The 15,333-nt window shown below is 35.8% G+C and overlaps 1 protein-coding gene across 1 annotated transcript; it reads left to right on the top strand.

Moving 5' to 3' along the window:
• The first annotated feature begins 11,827 nt into the window (after nucleotides 1-11,827).
• Nucleotides 11,828-15,311, top strand: LOC141609638 (protein NUCLEAR FUSION DEFECTIVE 4-like). The gene is made up of 2 exons (XM_074428572.1): nucleotides 11,828-12,372; nucleotides 13,329-15,311. Exons 1-2 carry the CDS (start codon nucleotides 11,923-11,925, stop codon nucleotides 14,484-14,486), a joined length of 1,608 nt encoding a protein of 535 aa, XP_074284673.1. The 5' UTR covers nucleotides 11,828-11,922; the 3' UTR covers nucleotides 14,487-15,311.
• Nucleotides 15,312-15,333: the final 22 nt, after the last annotated feature.

The raw sequence follows: 15,333 nt of genomic DNA, 5'->3' as shown, positions 1-15,333 counted from the left end.
TACTTTTTTACTATATTATTAAGTCAAACGTATCAAACTAAATACTAAATCCCTTTCATTTTGATTAATATTAAACTTAGTAATTTGCGAGTCATCAATTTAATCGGGTCACTACCGGGCCAAGTTCATATTGGGTCAGGTCAAGTTCGGGTTCGAGTTCGCAGTATCACATATTTCCTAGGACTATTATCTTTATACTATTTAGTAACATTTATTTTTGTTTTTATAGTTATAGAGAGGAAATATTTTAGTAGTATCACATAATTAAGCACAAAAATCTGAACCGACCAATTCAGAAAGTCTTGTATATGTGGTTGATTTAATGTAATATCTATGAAAAGTGTTGCCAATTTCTTAATAAAAGGCAACCTTTATGAGAAGTGTTGCTATACTTGTGAATAATATGCAACACTTTTCAAAAAGTGTTGCATTTATCACAAAACGTAACGCTTATTTTATAAGTGTTGCATCTCACATTCTACTTGCTCAAAATGCAACATTTACACAAAGTGTTGCATCGAAAGTGTTGCAATAGGCTTATTTTGTAGTAGTGATAATATATATACATTATATATAATTTGACAATAACTGAAAATAAGAAGATTTTTATCCTTATTTTTCGTTGTTGCTTCAACCGATTTAAGGAAAGAAAAAAGGAGAAAATATCTTCCCTATTTCCTCTCCTTTACACGGTTTAAAGGGAGTTAGGGGGATCATTTTTCTTCTTAACGTTTTGACCTAATTCTCTCATCACACACAAAACCCTAAAATCATTAGAAATTAGGGATCTATTCTAGCAAAAAAAAGAGGCATTTCTCAAAGCATTTTGGGTGCAATAATTAGGAGAATATCGATTTCGATATTGTTCTTAGGCCAAATTGCTAGGACCAAAGGTTAATTCTAAATCTCTATTCTTTTGTTTATGCAATTCGTTTATGACTAGTAAATTCATATATCATAATTCGTTATAATCCGAATTTTTCTTGATGAAATATATCGATATTTCCCACAAGTGGTATCAGAGCACAGGCCACGAAATTATTTTATATGATTTTCATAAATGGATTTAAACAAAAAAAAAATTGAAGAAAAAAACTTTCGGCCGTGACAAATTTTTTTTTTGCCGAGAGGTTTTTTTTTTTTTTTGATGTTTTTGTTTCCATTTTGATTTATTCATATTGTTGTTTTAATTAGTTAAGATGATAATATGATAAATTTGTAGATGTTTTGATTTAATAAGAATTAAATTAAAATGTAAATGGAAATTGTTTTTAATTGTTGATGATTTGTTTTTGCTATATAGTTTTGGCATACAAGTTAATTTAATCATGTTCAAATCAATTGTGATGAATCAAATATACGGATAATCGATTTAATCATAATTTGGATATTCATTTTAAGAGGTTAAATTGAATCATCTAGTTTGAATCTATTTTTAAATTAAAAGATGATGTTTACGCCAATCTTTTTATACTAGCAACTTTAAACAAATTGATCATATAAAAGTGGTTGTTTTTCGTTTTTTAGGGCTAAATGCCGAAAGAAAAAAAACCTGTTTTTTTCGTTTTTTCGAAATTGCCGAGAGCAAAGAGAAAAGAAAAAAAAATGTTTTTTTTTCTTTTTGGGTAAATGCCGAGAGGATTGCCATGGGCAATTAAAATTTTTTTTTGTTTATTTTTGGCCAATAATCTTTGTACATTATTTATAATGTATGATTGTTTGTTGTGAAAAAGTTCACAAATTTTAGATACCCAATTATTTTAAAGAGGTTTAAAATAATGTTGGATTAATTCATATCACTAGTTAATGTGAATTAAGATTGGAATTATTGTGAGTAATTGAGGAATTGTCACATAATTTGATCATTTAAATAGGTGGTTTGGATAAATTACTCTACATAAATAAGGAATTATGTCTTGAATGATTAATTTATAGTTGATGCATTTTATTTAGTTGTATGAATTGTTGAATGGTTTATTTACGTATTTTTGCAATCGGTTGTAATTTGTAATACCTAGTGTGGCCTTAGTTAATTATGTTTTCGTAATGATGGAAACATAATTTTAATGTAATTTTGAGATCTCGTATCTCCTTTGGTTTTCTTTAGTATTATGGTTTTGAAATTAGAATGTAAATAGGTTTATTTTGTAATTTTTATTGTAATTTTGAGAAGACTGAAGATGGAGATTGGATTGCTCACTCCCACTACATGAACCAAGATGGAACATCAAGACAAGCTTCTCGGGTCCTAGGAAGGATTCCAAAGTTGTATTTATGTTCATTTTGGTAGATAAGCCACACTAGGACTTTATTTTGTTTTACGTTTTTCCATTCTTATTGCTTTTCTTTGCTTCATAGTTAGTGCATCATATTCCGCCTAAACCAAACCACCTACTTAAATGCATGAAAATTGACTCATATAGTTTGGATGTTAGTTTTCATAGACATACAGATGTCACACATTTTTAAGCCATCATCTTAGTTTATTCATTCTCGCATGCTAGATATTAGTTCACTTAAAATGAATTAAAATAAAGTTGATGGGATCTTCCTCTAAAACTAAAATTGAGACTAGTCTTTATAGGCCAAACAACTATGAATCCCTTCTTCGTCGGTAGGCATATATGACTTTACTCTCCATATGACCCCTTCTACGTTGGGTAAGTAGTTTGTGTTGACTTATTTTACCTCAACGTTATAATCCGAAGAGTTTCTCGTGATTATGATGGACTATAGATAGAATTTACAGAAATTTATCGACCAAGAATTCTAAAAGTAGAATTAGCCAAGAGGTTGGCTTATCAATTTACAGATAATTGAGTCTTGGGATCATTTATATAATTCTTGAGGGAGGTCAATTGTATAAATGCTTGAGTCTTCGCATTATAACAGTTTTTGCATTAGACTTAAATCATAACGATGAGTATGCTTATTATATTTTTCTTCTTTTCGCAGTGTAGAATTCGTTTTATATTGATAATACTGCTTACAACAAATGGCTGAAAATAATGATATCCCTATGCCAAGTGCCACACTTGCACGCGAATCCTGGCTCAAAACTTTCATGGACCACATGAATCAGTCCACACGACTGAAGAATGACGGGTCCAACTTTGCGGACTGGGAGGCATCACTACGGAATGCTGCCATTGCTGACGGTAAGCTCAAGTACTTAACTGAGCCAATACCGCCAAACCCAGGCCCCAATACAAGAGCTAACGAGTCACTTGCTTATAGTGACTTCGTCATGGAAGCTGGTGCGATAAAGAACGTACTCATTTTTGCAATGGAAACCAATTTGCAAAGACGCTTCATTGCCCAAGGTGCAAATAAGATTTTCACCACGCTCACTAATGAGTTCTCAAAAGCACCGAAAATCGTTACTTATGAGCATACCTGTCGCTTCTTTGATGCGAAACTCCAGAAGGGACTTGATTGCAAAATCAGTGAGAGCATAGTCATCGACCGTATGCTTCATTCACTTCATGATGGTTTTGCCCTATTCAGGGCAAATTACTACATGAATGACATGAAGAAAAGTTCTCATGAGCTACACTCACTTCTCATACAGACCGAGAAGGATATGAAATTAAGTGGGAGCATGAAGCAAGATGTTCTCATGATTTCCAACAAGAATAAGGGTAAGGGCAAAGTTCATGGCGACCTAACTGTAGGAAAGCCAAAGTTTAAAAAGTCAGGAAACGGTAAGAGTGGGCCTGGTGAGACTAGTGGCTCACTAAGCAAGACAAAGAGCAAGGACGGTAACGTTGAGTGCCACCATTGTCACAAGACTGGACATTGGAGGAGGAACTTTCCCGTGTACCGTGAGGAAATAAAAGTAGGTCGCGTCACTCTTGTTGGTATGTCATCTTATATTCATATGATTGAGATTAACCATGCAAGTTTCGGAACTTGGGTACTTGATACTGGTTGTGGTTCTCATCTGTGTAATCATTTGCAGGGCCTAAAAACATCACACCTCTCGCAAAGGGTGATGTGGACCTGCGAGTCGGGAATGGAGCAAGAGTTGCTGCAGTCTCAAAGGGAACATATGTAATCCAGCTCCCGAGTGGTTTTGAGTTATATTTATATAACTGTTACTATGTACCCAGTTTATCTAAGAATATTATTTCTGTTTCCGTACTTGATAAAGATGGTTTTTCATTTTCAATAAAGGACAATAGCTGTATTTTCTCTTTTAATGAAATGGTTTATAGCAAAGCAGTTTCCATGAATGGAATTTACATCTTAGATCAAACCACAGATATATTACATGTGAATAATAAGAAATTAAAGGTTGGTGACAAAGATCAAACTTATCTATGGCATTGTCGAATGGGACACATAAATGAAAAACGTGTAAAGAAACTCATCGAGAATGGGACTATTCCCACATTTGATTTTTCTTCATTTGGCACGTGTGAATCATGTCTTATCGGAAAAATGACTCGAATTTCCTTCAAAGATGTTGGAATGCGCGCTAATGACCTATTAGGACTCATACATACTGATGTATGTGGACCTATGTCAATCACCGCAAGAGACGACTATAGATATTTTATCACTTTCACAGATGATTTGAGTAGATACAGATATGTCTACTTAATGAAGCATAAAAGTGAGTCCTTTGAAAAATTCAACGAATACCAGAATAAGGTTGAGAACCAACTGGGAAGAAAGGTTAAAGCACTCCGTTCAGATCGGGGTGGCGAATATCTTTCAAATGAGTTTGATCAACACCTTAAAGACTGTGGAATAGTTTTACAGTCAACTCCACCTGGAACACCACAATTAAATGGTGTGTCCGAACGGAGAAATCGAACACTACTTGATATGGTTCGATCCATGATGAGTCACACGGTAGTACCGATTCATTATGGGTTTTTCTCTTTGTGTCATTTGCTCTTATACTTAACCGAAGTCCGTCTAAAGTCACGTCGACAAGACTCCATATGAAATGTGGAAGGGAACGGTCCCTAACTTGTCCTTTATTCGGGTTTGGGGCTGCGAGGCTTATGTCAAGTGGAGACACGAGGATAAGCTCGGCCCGCGATCGGTCAAGACATACTTTATTGGTTATCCAAAAGGAATGTTTGGTCATTACTTCTATTCGCCTACCGAACATCGAGTTTTTGTTGCGGCTAGTGCAAAGTTCTTAGAGAAAGAATTTCTCGAGAACAAGTCAAGTAATAGAACCTTCGAGCTGTCGGAGATTCAAGAACCAACAGCTGAGGAACAGATGGAGGAAGATGTTCCTTCAACTAATGATACGGTTAACATTTCTCAGGAACCTAGGAGGTCGGGTAGAGTCTCTAATCCTCCAGACAGATAAATTGGTATGGTCGAGGAAAATGACGTTTTGCTCCTAGAGAGTAATGAACCCGCTACCTATAAAGGTGCCATGACCTGTTCCGACTCTAAGCTATGGCTTGAAGCCATGCAATCCGAGATGGACTCCATGTATGAGAATGACGTATGGGATCTTGTTGATTTACCTAATAAGGTACGACCTCTTGATGCAAATGGCTTTACAAAATAAAGCATTCTCAGACGGGCAACCAGATACCTATAAGGCACGACTAGTGGCAAAAGGTTTCACTCAAGTGCACGGATTGCATTATGATGAAATTTTTGCACCCGTGGTTATGCTGCGTTCCATTCGGATAATCTTAGCGATTGCCGCTTTTCATGACTATGAAATTTGGCAGATGGATGTGAAAATCGCCTTCTTAAACGGTTATTTGGAGGAGGAATTGTACATGGTATAACCCGAAGGTTTCATAGATCCTGAAAATCCTAAGAAAGTGTGCAAGCTTAAGCATTCCATTTATGGACTTAAGCAAACTTCTCGGAGTTGGAATCATCGTTTCGACCAGGTGATAAAAGAGTATGGTTTCACTCGATCGGTCGAGGAACCATGCTTATATGTCAAGTCGAGTGGGAGCAAGATTGTTTTCTTGATATTGTATGTCGATGACATACTCTTGATTGGGAATGACATTCCTCTCTTATCTTCGGTAAAAGGATAGTTGAAGAACCATTTCCGGATGAAAGATATGGGTGAGGCACAACGCATATTGGGAATCCGTATCTATCGAGATAGATCACGATGGATGTTATCATTGAGTCAGGAGTCTTATTTAGATAAGATTCTTGAGAGGTTCAGCATGACCAACTCCAAGAAGGGGAACCTTCCAATGACTTCTGGGATGCATTTGAGCAAGTCTCAGTCACCCACGACACCTGAAGGGGTTGAACGCATAAGTCGTGTTCCTTATGCATCAGCCATAGGATCCATCATGTATGCCATGATATGCACACGTCCAGACGTGGCATATGGATTGAGTATGACGAGTCGGTACCAAAAGAATCCAGGTGAAACACAGTGGATAGCTGTTAAAAACATCCTTAAGTACCTACGGAGGACTAAGGATTGGGCATTGACTTATGGAGGAGATACTAAGCTATGTGCAATCGGTTACGCAGATGCTAGCTTCCAAACGGATCGAGATGATTCGAAATCTCAGTCTGGATTCGTCTTTACTCTTAATGGTGTTTGCGGTCGGTGGAAAAGTTCCAAACAGGAAGTTGTAGCAGATTCTACTATTGAATCCGAGTACTATGCCGCTCGAAGAAAGAAAAGGAAGCTATATGGATGCGTCAATTCTTACAAGGACTATCCATAGTTCCTAGTTCGAATGACCCAATCACCTTCTATTGTGACAATAGAGGTGCCATCTTCCAGGCTAAGGAGCCTAAGTCTAGCAACAAGTCTAGACATGTACATCGGAAGGCTCACCTGATCCGTTATTACGTGGAGCAAGAGGAGATAGTGATTGACAAGATAGCTTCGGATGATAACATCGCGGATCCTCTCACTAAACCGTTGAAATATGATAAGCATGAAGGGCACGTTGTTTCCATGGGAATTAAACGTGTTCCTGAGTTGTACTAGTTGCTAATGAATTCGATACATTATCTTTTTCATATGCTATTTATAACTTCATCGTTTTATTTCATATTTTGTTTTTAATGTGGATTGTACGACAACATTGAACACCACAAAGTGAACTGAATTACATTATATTTGTTTTGGTCCGTAATTGCCTACATTAGCTGATAACTCTGGCTATTATATTGTGAAGTTGATTGATGGTGGGTTCAACGAGCCATAAGTCAGCAGGTTGGTTGGATCGATCGATCACAGATGCGAGTTATAACGATACCTCGTAGAACAAATTGTGACAACGTAATGGAGTCCTAAATGTTTAAAAACATTCGGTGCCAGGTCGTGGATTGGACGTCCATTGTGTTCCTAGAGTCGATTCTTTTGACTATCGACTGTCTCTTGAGATTAAGGCAGTTTTTGGGTGACTTTGGTTTCTTTCTCATGGTCGACCGTAACAGGAGGCTAAGCAGATTTTTTCTGGGTCATTTCATACTGTGCTTATATCTGCAGGATTCGAGTTGAAGAAAATATCCAACCTTTATCAGGTTTAGTTCGTTATTTCTCAGGGCCACTCGAGGAGTTGTAATTGAAATGCATGGCCATGCTCGAATGATGATTCGTTTATCAGTTAAGTTATTCTCTAGTCGGGAAAACCACTCTTGATATTGATCACTTGTAAAATACGACCTTTGTGAATACGGATTTTGCAAATTGTTTTACATTGAGTGGGAGAAATTAAGGATATGAGAATCGGTTATCGCCTAGGTAGCACCAAAACGGACACGGACATGGACACGGACACGACACGGACACGTGACACGGTATCCCATGAAATTTAAGACACGGGACACGTTATATAAATTTAATAAAATATACTTCCTCCCAGTCAAAATAAACTTCCCTATTTCCTTTTCCGTCTATTCACAATAACCTCCCTATTTCCTTTTTTGGTAAGTGTTTGTGTGGTCCAAATTTAATTGTATGGTGGGGTAGTGTATTTGTGTGGTTGAAATTTAATTATATGGTGGGGTAGTGTGTTTCCTTAATATTTGTGCCAAAATGAAATGGGAGGTTTATTGTGAATGGGAGGGAGTATATTTTATAGTTATAAACATTCGATTTTATTTTTATAAAAGTATTTGATATTAAATTTAAATAAGTAAAGGTAAAACTTGTCCATAATTATAACTCATTTTCATTTCCCACCAAAACCCATCTTCTAATCAAGCTATTTCAACAGCTCATTTCCCGTCTAAAGAACATCATTCACCCCAAATGATGTCCAAATGTTATGGACACGCGTCGAACACGGCCCAAATACCATGGACACGCGTCGGACACGTGCCCAAATAAATGTTGAAAGTTAGACACGGCTTTATAGGCGTCCGACACGTTTCGGCGTGTGTCCGAGGAGTGTCGGTGTCCGACACGGTGTCGGACACGGCACGGCTGATTAAGTGAAGTGTCCGTGCTACCTAGGTTATCGCACATACACTTGTGAGGACAAGTGGGAGATTGTTGGAGCTAGTGTCCTCCACGGTTAGTGTGATAACGTATATAAATCTCTTATAGGTTCACAGGGTATACTTAGTATTTTATCAGTTGATTAACGTTTACTTAATAACGGTTGGCTTGCTAGAAGTTTGACGTTATTATCATACTGATGGCAGTGATCAACTGGTCCCTAAAAGTCACACCTAAAGGATGTGTTTGAGAGATGTGATTGTATGAAAATATAATCACATTGATGCCTTATATGACTAAAAGGTTAGTCCATGTATTTGACTAAAAGGTTAGTCAATGTGATGATGAGACGATTATTTAATACAATTAAATAATATTAGTTGAGACGAATTAATTGTTAATTCGTAAATTGAATATAAACTGTTATATTTAATTAATGTATATAATGTTAGCTTAAACGAATTAAGATGTTAATTCGTAATTAAACGTAAACGGTTATATTTAATAAGCAAATTATAAATATGCGATATTTATAGTTAATGTATATATTATACGATATTGTCATAATAAATGTTGACAGACCGGTATTAATAAATCGACTACAAACTGTTGTGTGTGGACTTATTAAATACGTGTCGACATAATTGACAATTGATAATATATACACATTACATATAATTTGACAATAACCGAAAATAAGAAGATTTTTATCCTTATTTTTGGTTGTTGCTTCAACCGATTTAAGGAAAGAAAAAAGGAGAAAATATCTTCCCTATTTCCTCTCCTTTACACGGTTTAAAGGGAGTTAGGGGGATCATTTTTCTTCTTAACTTTTTGACCTAATTCTCTCATCACACACAAAACCCTAAAATCATTAGAAATTAGGGATCTATTCTAGCAAAGAAAAGAGGCATTTCTCAAAGCATTTTGGGTGCAACAATTAGGAGAATATCGATTTCGATATTGTTCTTAGGCCAAATTGCTAGGACCAAAGGTTAATTCTAAATCTCTATTCTTTTGTTTATGCAATTCGTTTATGACTAGTAAATTCATATATCATAATTCGTTATAATCCTAATTTTTCTTGATGAAATATACCGATATTTCCCACATTTTACTCATTATAATACTTTTTATATCGAATTTTCCATTTATCTACCCTTGATTAAAAGAACATCAACCTGATTCTCTCTGTATTGTTACTCTTTACCTCCTCCAAAAATACACAAATTTCTTCAATTATAGATGATATTTTAAGTATAGAACATACATTTAATTCATTATTACTAATTGGATTGATTCTTTTTTACAATTTTTGCATCTTTTGTTAATTAATTTAGGTTTATGTTAAAAATCAAATTAGGGTTAATTGGTGGGGACGATGACAGTTATTGTTTGATCGAATGGATAGTCGCCGACGATAGAGGCGGTCGCCGCTACAGAGAGGGGTGGCGTACGGGAGATCTTCGAATTATTGACTTATTGGGCTGAAGTGCTGTATCATCAAAATGCATTACAGACATCTCTTGATTTCATGGCGTCTTGATTTGGTGACATAGTAATGACAATTGGTCTCTCTTGTGACGGGTTACCATTTGTGACGGATATTTTGTAAGATAAAATGGTAACAAAATGGGTTAGTGGAGAAAGGGGACCACATGAATAGTGTTGCAGAGAGAGAAAAAGTGGGTACATTGTGAGGTAAAATGGTATCCGTCTTCAGCTTGTGACGGATATGTCATGTCTTCAATGAGAATTTGTGTAGTAATGAACGTGATTTTTCTTGTTCTTTTTCTTTTTTTCAATGTACACTAAGTAGTACAAATCATTGCTTAATTGGTTTGATTTTTTTTTCTTTTTGTTTTTAATGTTGTACGTAGTATATTTATGATTATTATACATGTGTGTAAAAATAATTTTTCAACAAACTACATAATTTATCAGCGTAATACATAATTGTTTGTGTTTATCAAATTAATTTATGAATGTAGTACAATGAGAGGGAGAAATTAAAGTAGAATGGGTAAGTGAAATTAGAGAGAATAGATTAGAGAGAAGTTAGAGAGAGAAAATGGGAAGAGAAATAAAAGGGGTATAATTGTCAATAGTGTACTAAGATGAGTAAATGTGTACTGCGAAAATCAGCACCCTTATTTTTTATTATTGATTATTCATATTAAGTTTCATTGTTTACATACATAAGATATAGTTCTTTTCCTATTCCAAATATTTATCTACTAATTATTATTCCAAATATTTATCTATTGATTATTTTATAATTAGGTCGCTCTTAAAGGTTGGACTCTCTGTAATCGTTCGGAAAAAAAAACTTCATTTAGGCTCTGTTTGGCAAGACATTTCAGGTACTTGATTTGGTCAAAGTAGCTTATTTGACCAAAATTTCAGGTACCTTATTTTTTTTGTGAGCGTTTGACAAGTAGCTTATTTAACCAAATAAACTACCTGAAATGAAATGCTACCTAGAGTAGCATTTGAGATTTCAGGTACCTGATTTGATTTAATTTTCCGGTTTTACCCCTTAAATTTGTACTATTAAATAATTATCATATTTTTTTACGTGATTCATCAAAATCAGTTACCTTTTCAGTTAGTTTGCCAAACACTTTTTTATATAATCAGCTACCTTATCAGTTCCTAATTTTCAGCTACCTTATCGATTTACCTTTTCGAGTTTCGATTAGCTTTTCGTTTTCGATTACCTTTTCGGAGTTTACTACATTTTGATTAGTTTTACCAAACAGAGTCTTAATAATATAGATAGATATTAATTGATTATAATTTAGTTCAAAAAGATAATTAAAAGATAATAATTTAATAGCAATGAAGACTTGTTTCCTTATTTAACGAAACTTCATTTTGAGAGTTTTGATTCTCTAAGTATATAGAAGAGTATGCTCGTTAAAGTGACTAACTGAAATAAACCCGATTGAAATCGAATTGAAATGAAAACTAATGTTAACCCAATTGGTTTAGCTCGATTCAAAATGAACAAATGACTCGTCCTTTTAATAGCAGGGCCGTCTTAAAGTAAATGGAGGTCCGGTGCACCACAAAAAAATGAGGCCCAAAATATGAATATATAAATTGCTACACGTAGCGGTTTGTATTGAATTTTATTAGTAAAACTTATAAATTCGGTGGTCAAAACATGAGGCTCGGTTCCGCCGCCCGTGATCGTCCGAGATATTAGACGCCCATGTTATTATATAAAAAATAACTCATTTATCAACATTAAATGAATAAGTTTTTTTTTTATAAAAATGAACCGTCTAAAAATATGACCGTCTTATTTTAGAATACGTGGTATTACCATACCAAATGTACATCTATCCATGCGGGATGCGGCCATACTTCCAAGAAACGTGGCATATAATCACCAAACTAGTCAAGTACTCCTAGTCATCACTCCCTCACCAACCACTTCACCAATAATTCATTCATCCCTTTCCTTGAAAACAATCATCAAAAAGAAAGAAAAAAAAAAAAGAATGTTGTCAGAAAGCATGTCAATATTCCAAAACAGATGGGTAACAACAACATCAAGCATATGGATACAAGCAACAACAGGAGGTTCATACGCTTTCTCAATCTACTCACCCGCTCTTAAAGCCTCCCAATCATACACCCAATCAACCTTAGACACCATCTCCGTATTCAAAGACATAGGAGCCAACGCTGGCGTCCTATCAGGCCTTCTTTACGCATCCGCCTCTCGTCGCCCATGGGTTGTTCACGCTGCCGGTGCTGCCCAATGCTTCCTTGGTTATTTTCTAATGTGGCTCGCTGTCGTTGGGGTTATCGCTCCGCCTCCTCTTCCTCTTATGTGCTTCTTTATGTTCATGGCTGCCCATGCTCAGACTTTCTTTAATACTGCTAATGTTGTTACTGGTGTCCGTAATTTCCCTGCTTATAGTGGTACTATTGTTGGCATCATGAAGGTACATTTTTTTTTTTTTTTTTTTTGATTGATTTAAGAATGCACAGTACTAACTAGAACTACAAAAGATTTTTGTAGCACTAGTATGAATTACATTGTGGTACACTGGTAGTTTGTTTTTGGTTTCAAGTTGATAATTTGTAGCTGTTCCCTCATTTTGAAATTGTGTTACTCCGTACTCCGTATTATTTTTCTGTTAACCGGACTGTTATTATCTGATTGTTTGATTATTTCAAAAACTGTGGCAGAGTGACTATGTAGTCACATTTGATTACTCCTATTATGTTCACTCTATATCGTAAAGTTTGATTTATCCGAAGCACGGTATTAATTCGATATTCTGAAAAGATACTGGGTTAATGTATAGATTATAGAGTGGATATAGTTGTGAGTTAACAAAGACTACAATTAACAATGTGAGGAGGATAGAGTAATTTGGATACAGTTAAACTATGCCCATTGATTTTAAAGTAGGCAAAACAATTGTCATATCTTTTGAAGTGGGCAAGCAGTTTGGTAGGATCTGCTGCAGTTATTTGGTTACTGTTTTCCACATAAATTATGTGCTGGGTCTTGGGTGGTTCACGTTGTCAAGGTTCTATCCGTCAGCTGCCTGTTACTGTTATGGGTTTGTTTATGTTGGGCTGGGAGAGAGTTTCAAATTTGGGGTAGCAGATATATTATTCGCCATTTATTGGGATTTGTAAGATAATAATCTTATTTTCTCTGACTATATTTTGGGATTATGGTAGCATTTTGTAACCCTTGCACCATAGTGGCGCTCCCCTTGATTTATGTTCTTGATTGCCCGCTGCTCATACATCCTCAACTACTGTGTATCTTCTGTTGTTTAATTTGCTCTATATTTAATGAATGGTGTCTTCTATAGTTCTTTTGTTGTTATATGCATGCTCTAAGTTTTTCATCTGTTTCTTTTTCCTTGTGCCTTTCTTACAGGGTTTCCTGGGACTTAGTGGAGCTATCTTAATCCAACTTTACCAAGCACTTTTCGACGGCAAACCGAGCACTTTTATTCTACTACTTGCCTTGCTGCCAACTGTAGTTACCCTTGTGCTGATGTGTGTGGTGACAATCTGCCCTGGAAGCACAGTTGATGAGAAGAAACATCTGAATAGTTTCTCCATAGTAGCCCTTGTTCTTGCTGCGTATCTCATGGTTATCATAATCTCACAAAACATCTTTTTGTTTCCACAGTGGGCACACCTTGTCACATTAGCATTCCTTTTAATACTGATTTTGTCACCTCTTAAAATTGCTATAGAAGCAACCCGAAACGAAAAATATCAAGCTCGCCCAGTAGAAGGGGATTTGTTATTCCATCACATTGATTCAAAAGAAGCCGAGAAGTTCTTGGGAGAAAAAGATGGGGTGTCTAATGATATGCCTGGTACTTCTGATGATAGTCCATCTACTGGAGAGAGCTTGAATATATTTGAGGCCATGAAAAGCGTGAACTTCTGGTTGTTGTTTGTTGCCATGTCTTGTGGAATGGGATCAGGGCTTGCAACCATAAACAATATGAGCCAAATAGGTCAATCACTTGGTTATGAAACAGTACAGATCAATACATTGGTTTCGCTATGGTCCATATGGAATTTCCTTGGACGTTTTGGAGGCGGATTCGTATCTGATATCTTATTACGCCAAAATGGATGGCCAAGGCCATTATTGATGGCGATCACTTTAGCTATTATGTCTGGGGGGCATGTTATTATTGCTTCTGGGTTTCTTGGAAATTTGTACATTGGAACAATCCTGATAGGGATCTGTTATGGCGCCCAGTGGTCTCTGATGCCTACTATTACTTCAGAAATATTTGGCGTGCTGCATATGGGAACAATATTCAATACCATTTCTATAGCTAGTCCTGTGGGTACATATATTCTGTCTGTGTGGATTATTGGGCATATATATGACAAAGAAGCAGGGAAAAGCAGTTCTTGTTTCGGTGCTCACTGCTTCATGTTGTCCTTCTGTATATTAGCATTCGTAAGCTTCTTGGGATTTGTTATTGCCCTGATATTGTTCTTTCGGACGAGGGCATTCTATAACTCTGTTGTGCTGAGAAGATTACGTCATTCTATGAGGCATTGATGCAGGATACATGGGTGTATATCATAAGGGATGTTTTTGTATCATTTGTTATTCAATCTATTTTTATGGGTTTGGTAATTAAGAGAAGTGTGTCATTTGATTCTGAAGAATAGAACCATCAACTGTATGTAATAAGGGTGGTTAACAATAACCTCCCTTTCGATGATGGATCTCTATACAGTAGGCTAGTATCAATTCAGTGAAGAACAAGTTCATTCCTTGGCCGGTACAGTAAAGAAGTTTTTGCTTTTGGTGGGATTTAAATGGTTAAGAAAGTTTGGAAGTTTACTATTTAATTTTTGAGTGCTTCTCGGAAATCTGTGTTGCATCTATTGCTCTAATATTATCAGAGTTTTGGCAGAAATAAACCATATATGTATTTTGCTACAACTATGCTATGTAAGGTGGTTGTCGGGAGTGGTCAACTGCCTAAATGACTGTTGTGGCCTGCTAATCATCCCTCATGTTGTTTAAACAAGGAGAACTACTGAGATCAAACTTTTGGCGCACCCTGTCAAAGCTGCCTTAGATGCCATACTTTTTGTTTTTCTGGTGGTATGAATAAGATTTTAGTTTTTTGTTCTAGTGGAATAAATGACCCCAGTTTGTCTGACAGGCTTTGTAGTTGGATAATGTTGATTATGAGGTGATTTGTGAGTCTTAAGCTGCTGACATTTTATAGCGTCACATTATCCACACAATTTGCTTTTGTTTTTTAGACAATTGTCAATTTGCTTTTGTTGAATTGTTGGTGGTTATACATTCTGTTAAAAAAAAATTGGCCTAGTATAATGAAATATTTCTGTGTGCTTCACAGTTGCTCTCTATTTTCTTTTTTTTTTCTTTT

The sequence above is a fragment of the Silene latifolia genome, chromosome 1, assembly GCF_048544455.1.
Source record: "Silene latifolia isolate original U9 population chromosome 1, ASM4854445v1, whole genome shotgun sequence".
NCBI classification, from domain to species: domain Eukaryota; kingdom Viridiplantae; phylum Streptophyta; class Magnoliopsida; order Caryophyllales; family Caryophyllaceae; genus Silene; species Silene latifolia.
The sequence above is the reverse complement of the archived record's forward strand: the minus strand, read 5'-3'. Positions and strand labels throughout refer to the sequence as shown.

What these genes read in the sequence shown, in the direction of transcription:
- LOC141609638 (XM_074428572.1), top strand. Translation starts at nt 11,923, where the DNA reads ATGTTGTCAGAAAGCATGTCAATATTCCAAAACAGATGGGTAACAACA. An exon ending in CTATTGTTGGCATCATGAAG is followed by an intron (nt 12,373 to 13,328) that starts GTACATTTTTTT and finishes CCTTTCTTACAG; the next exon opens with GGTTTCCTGGGACTTAGTGG.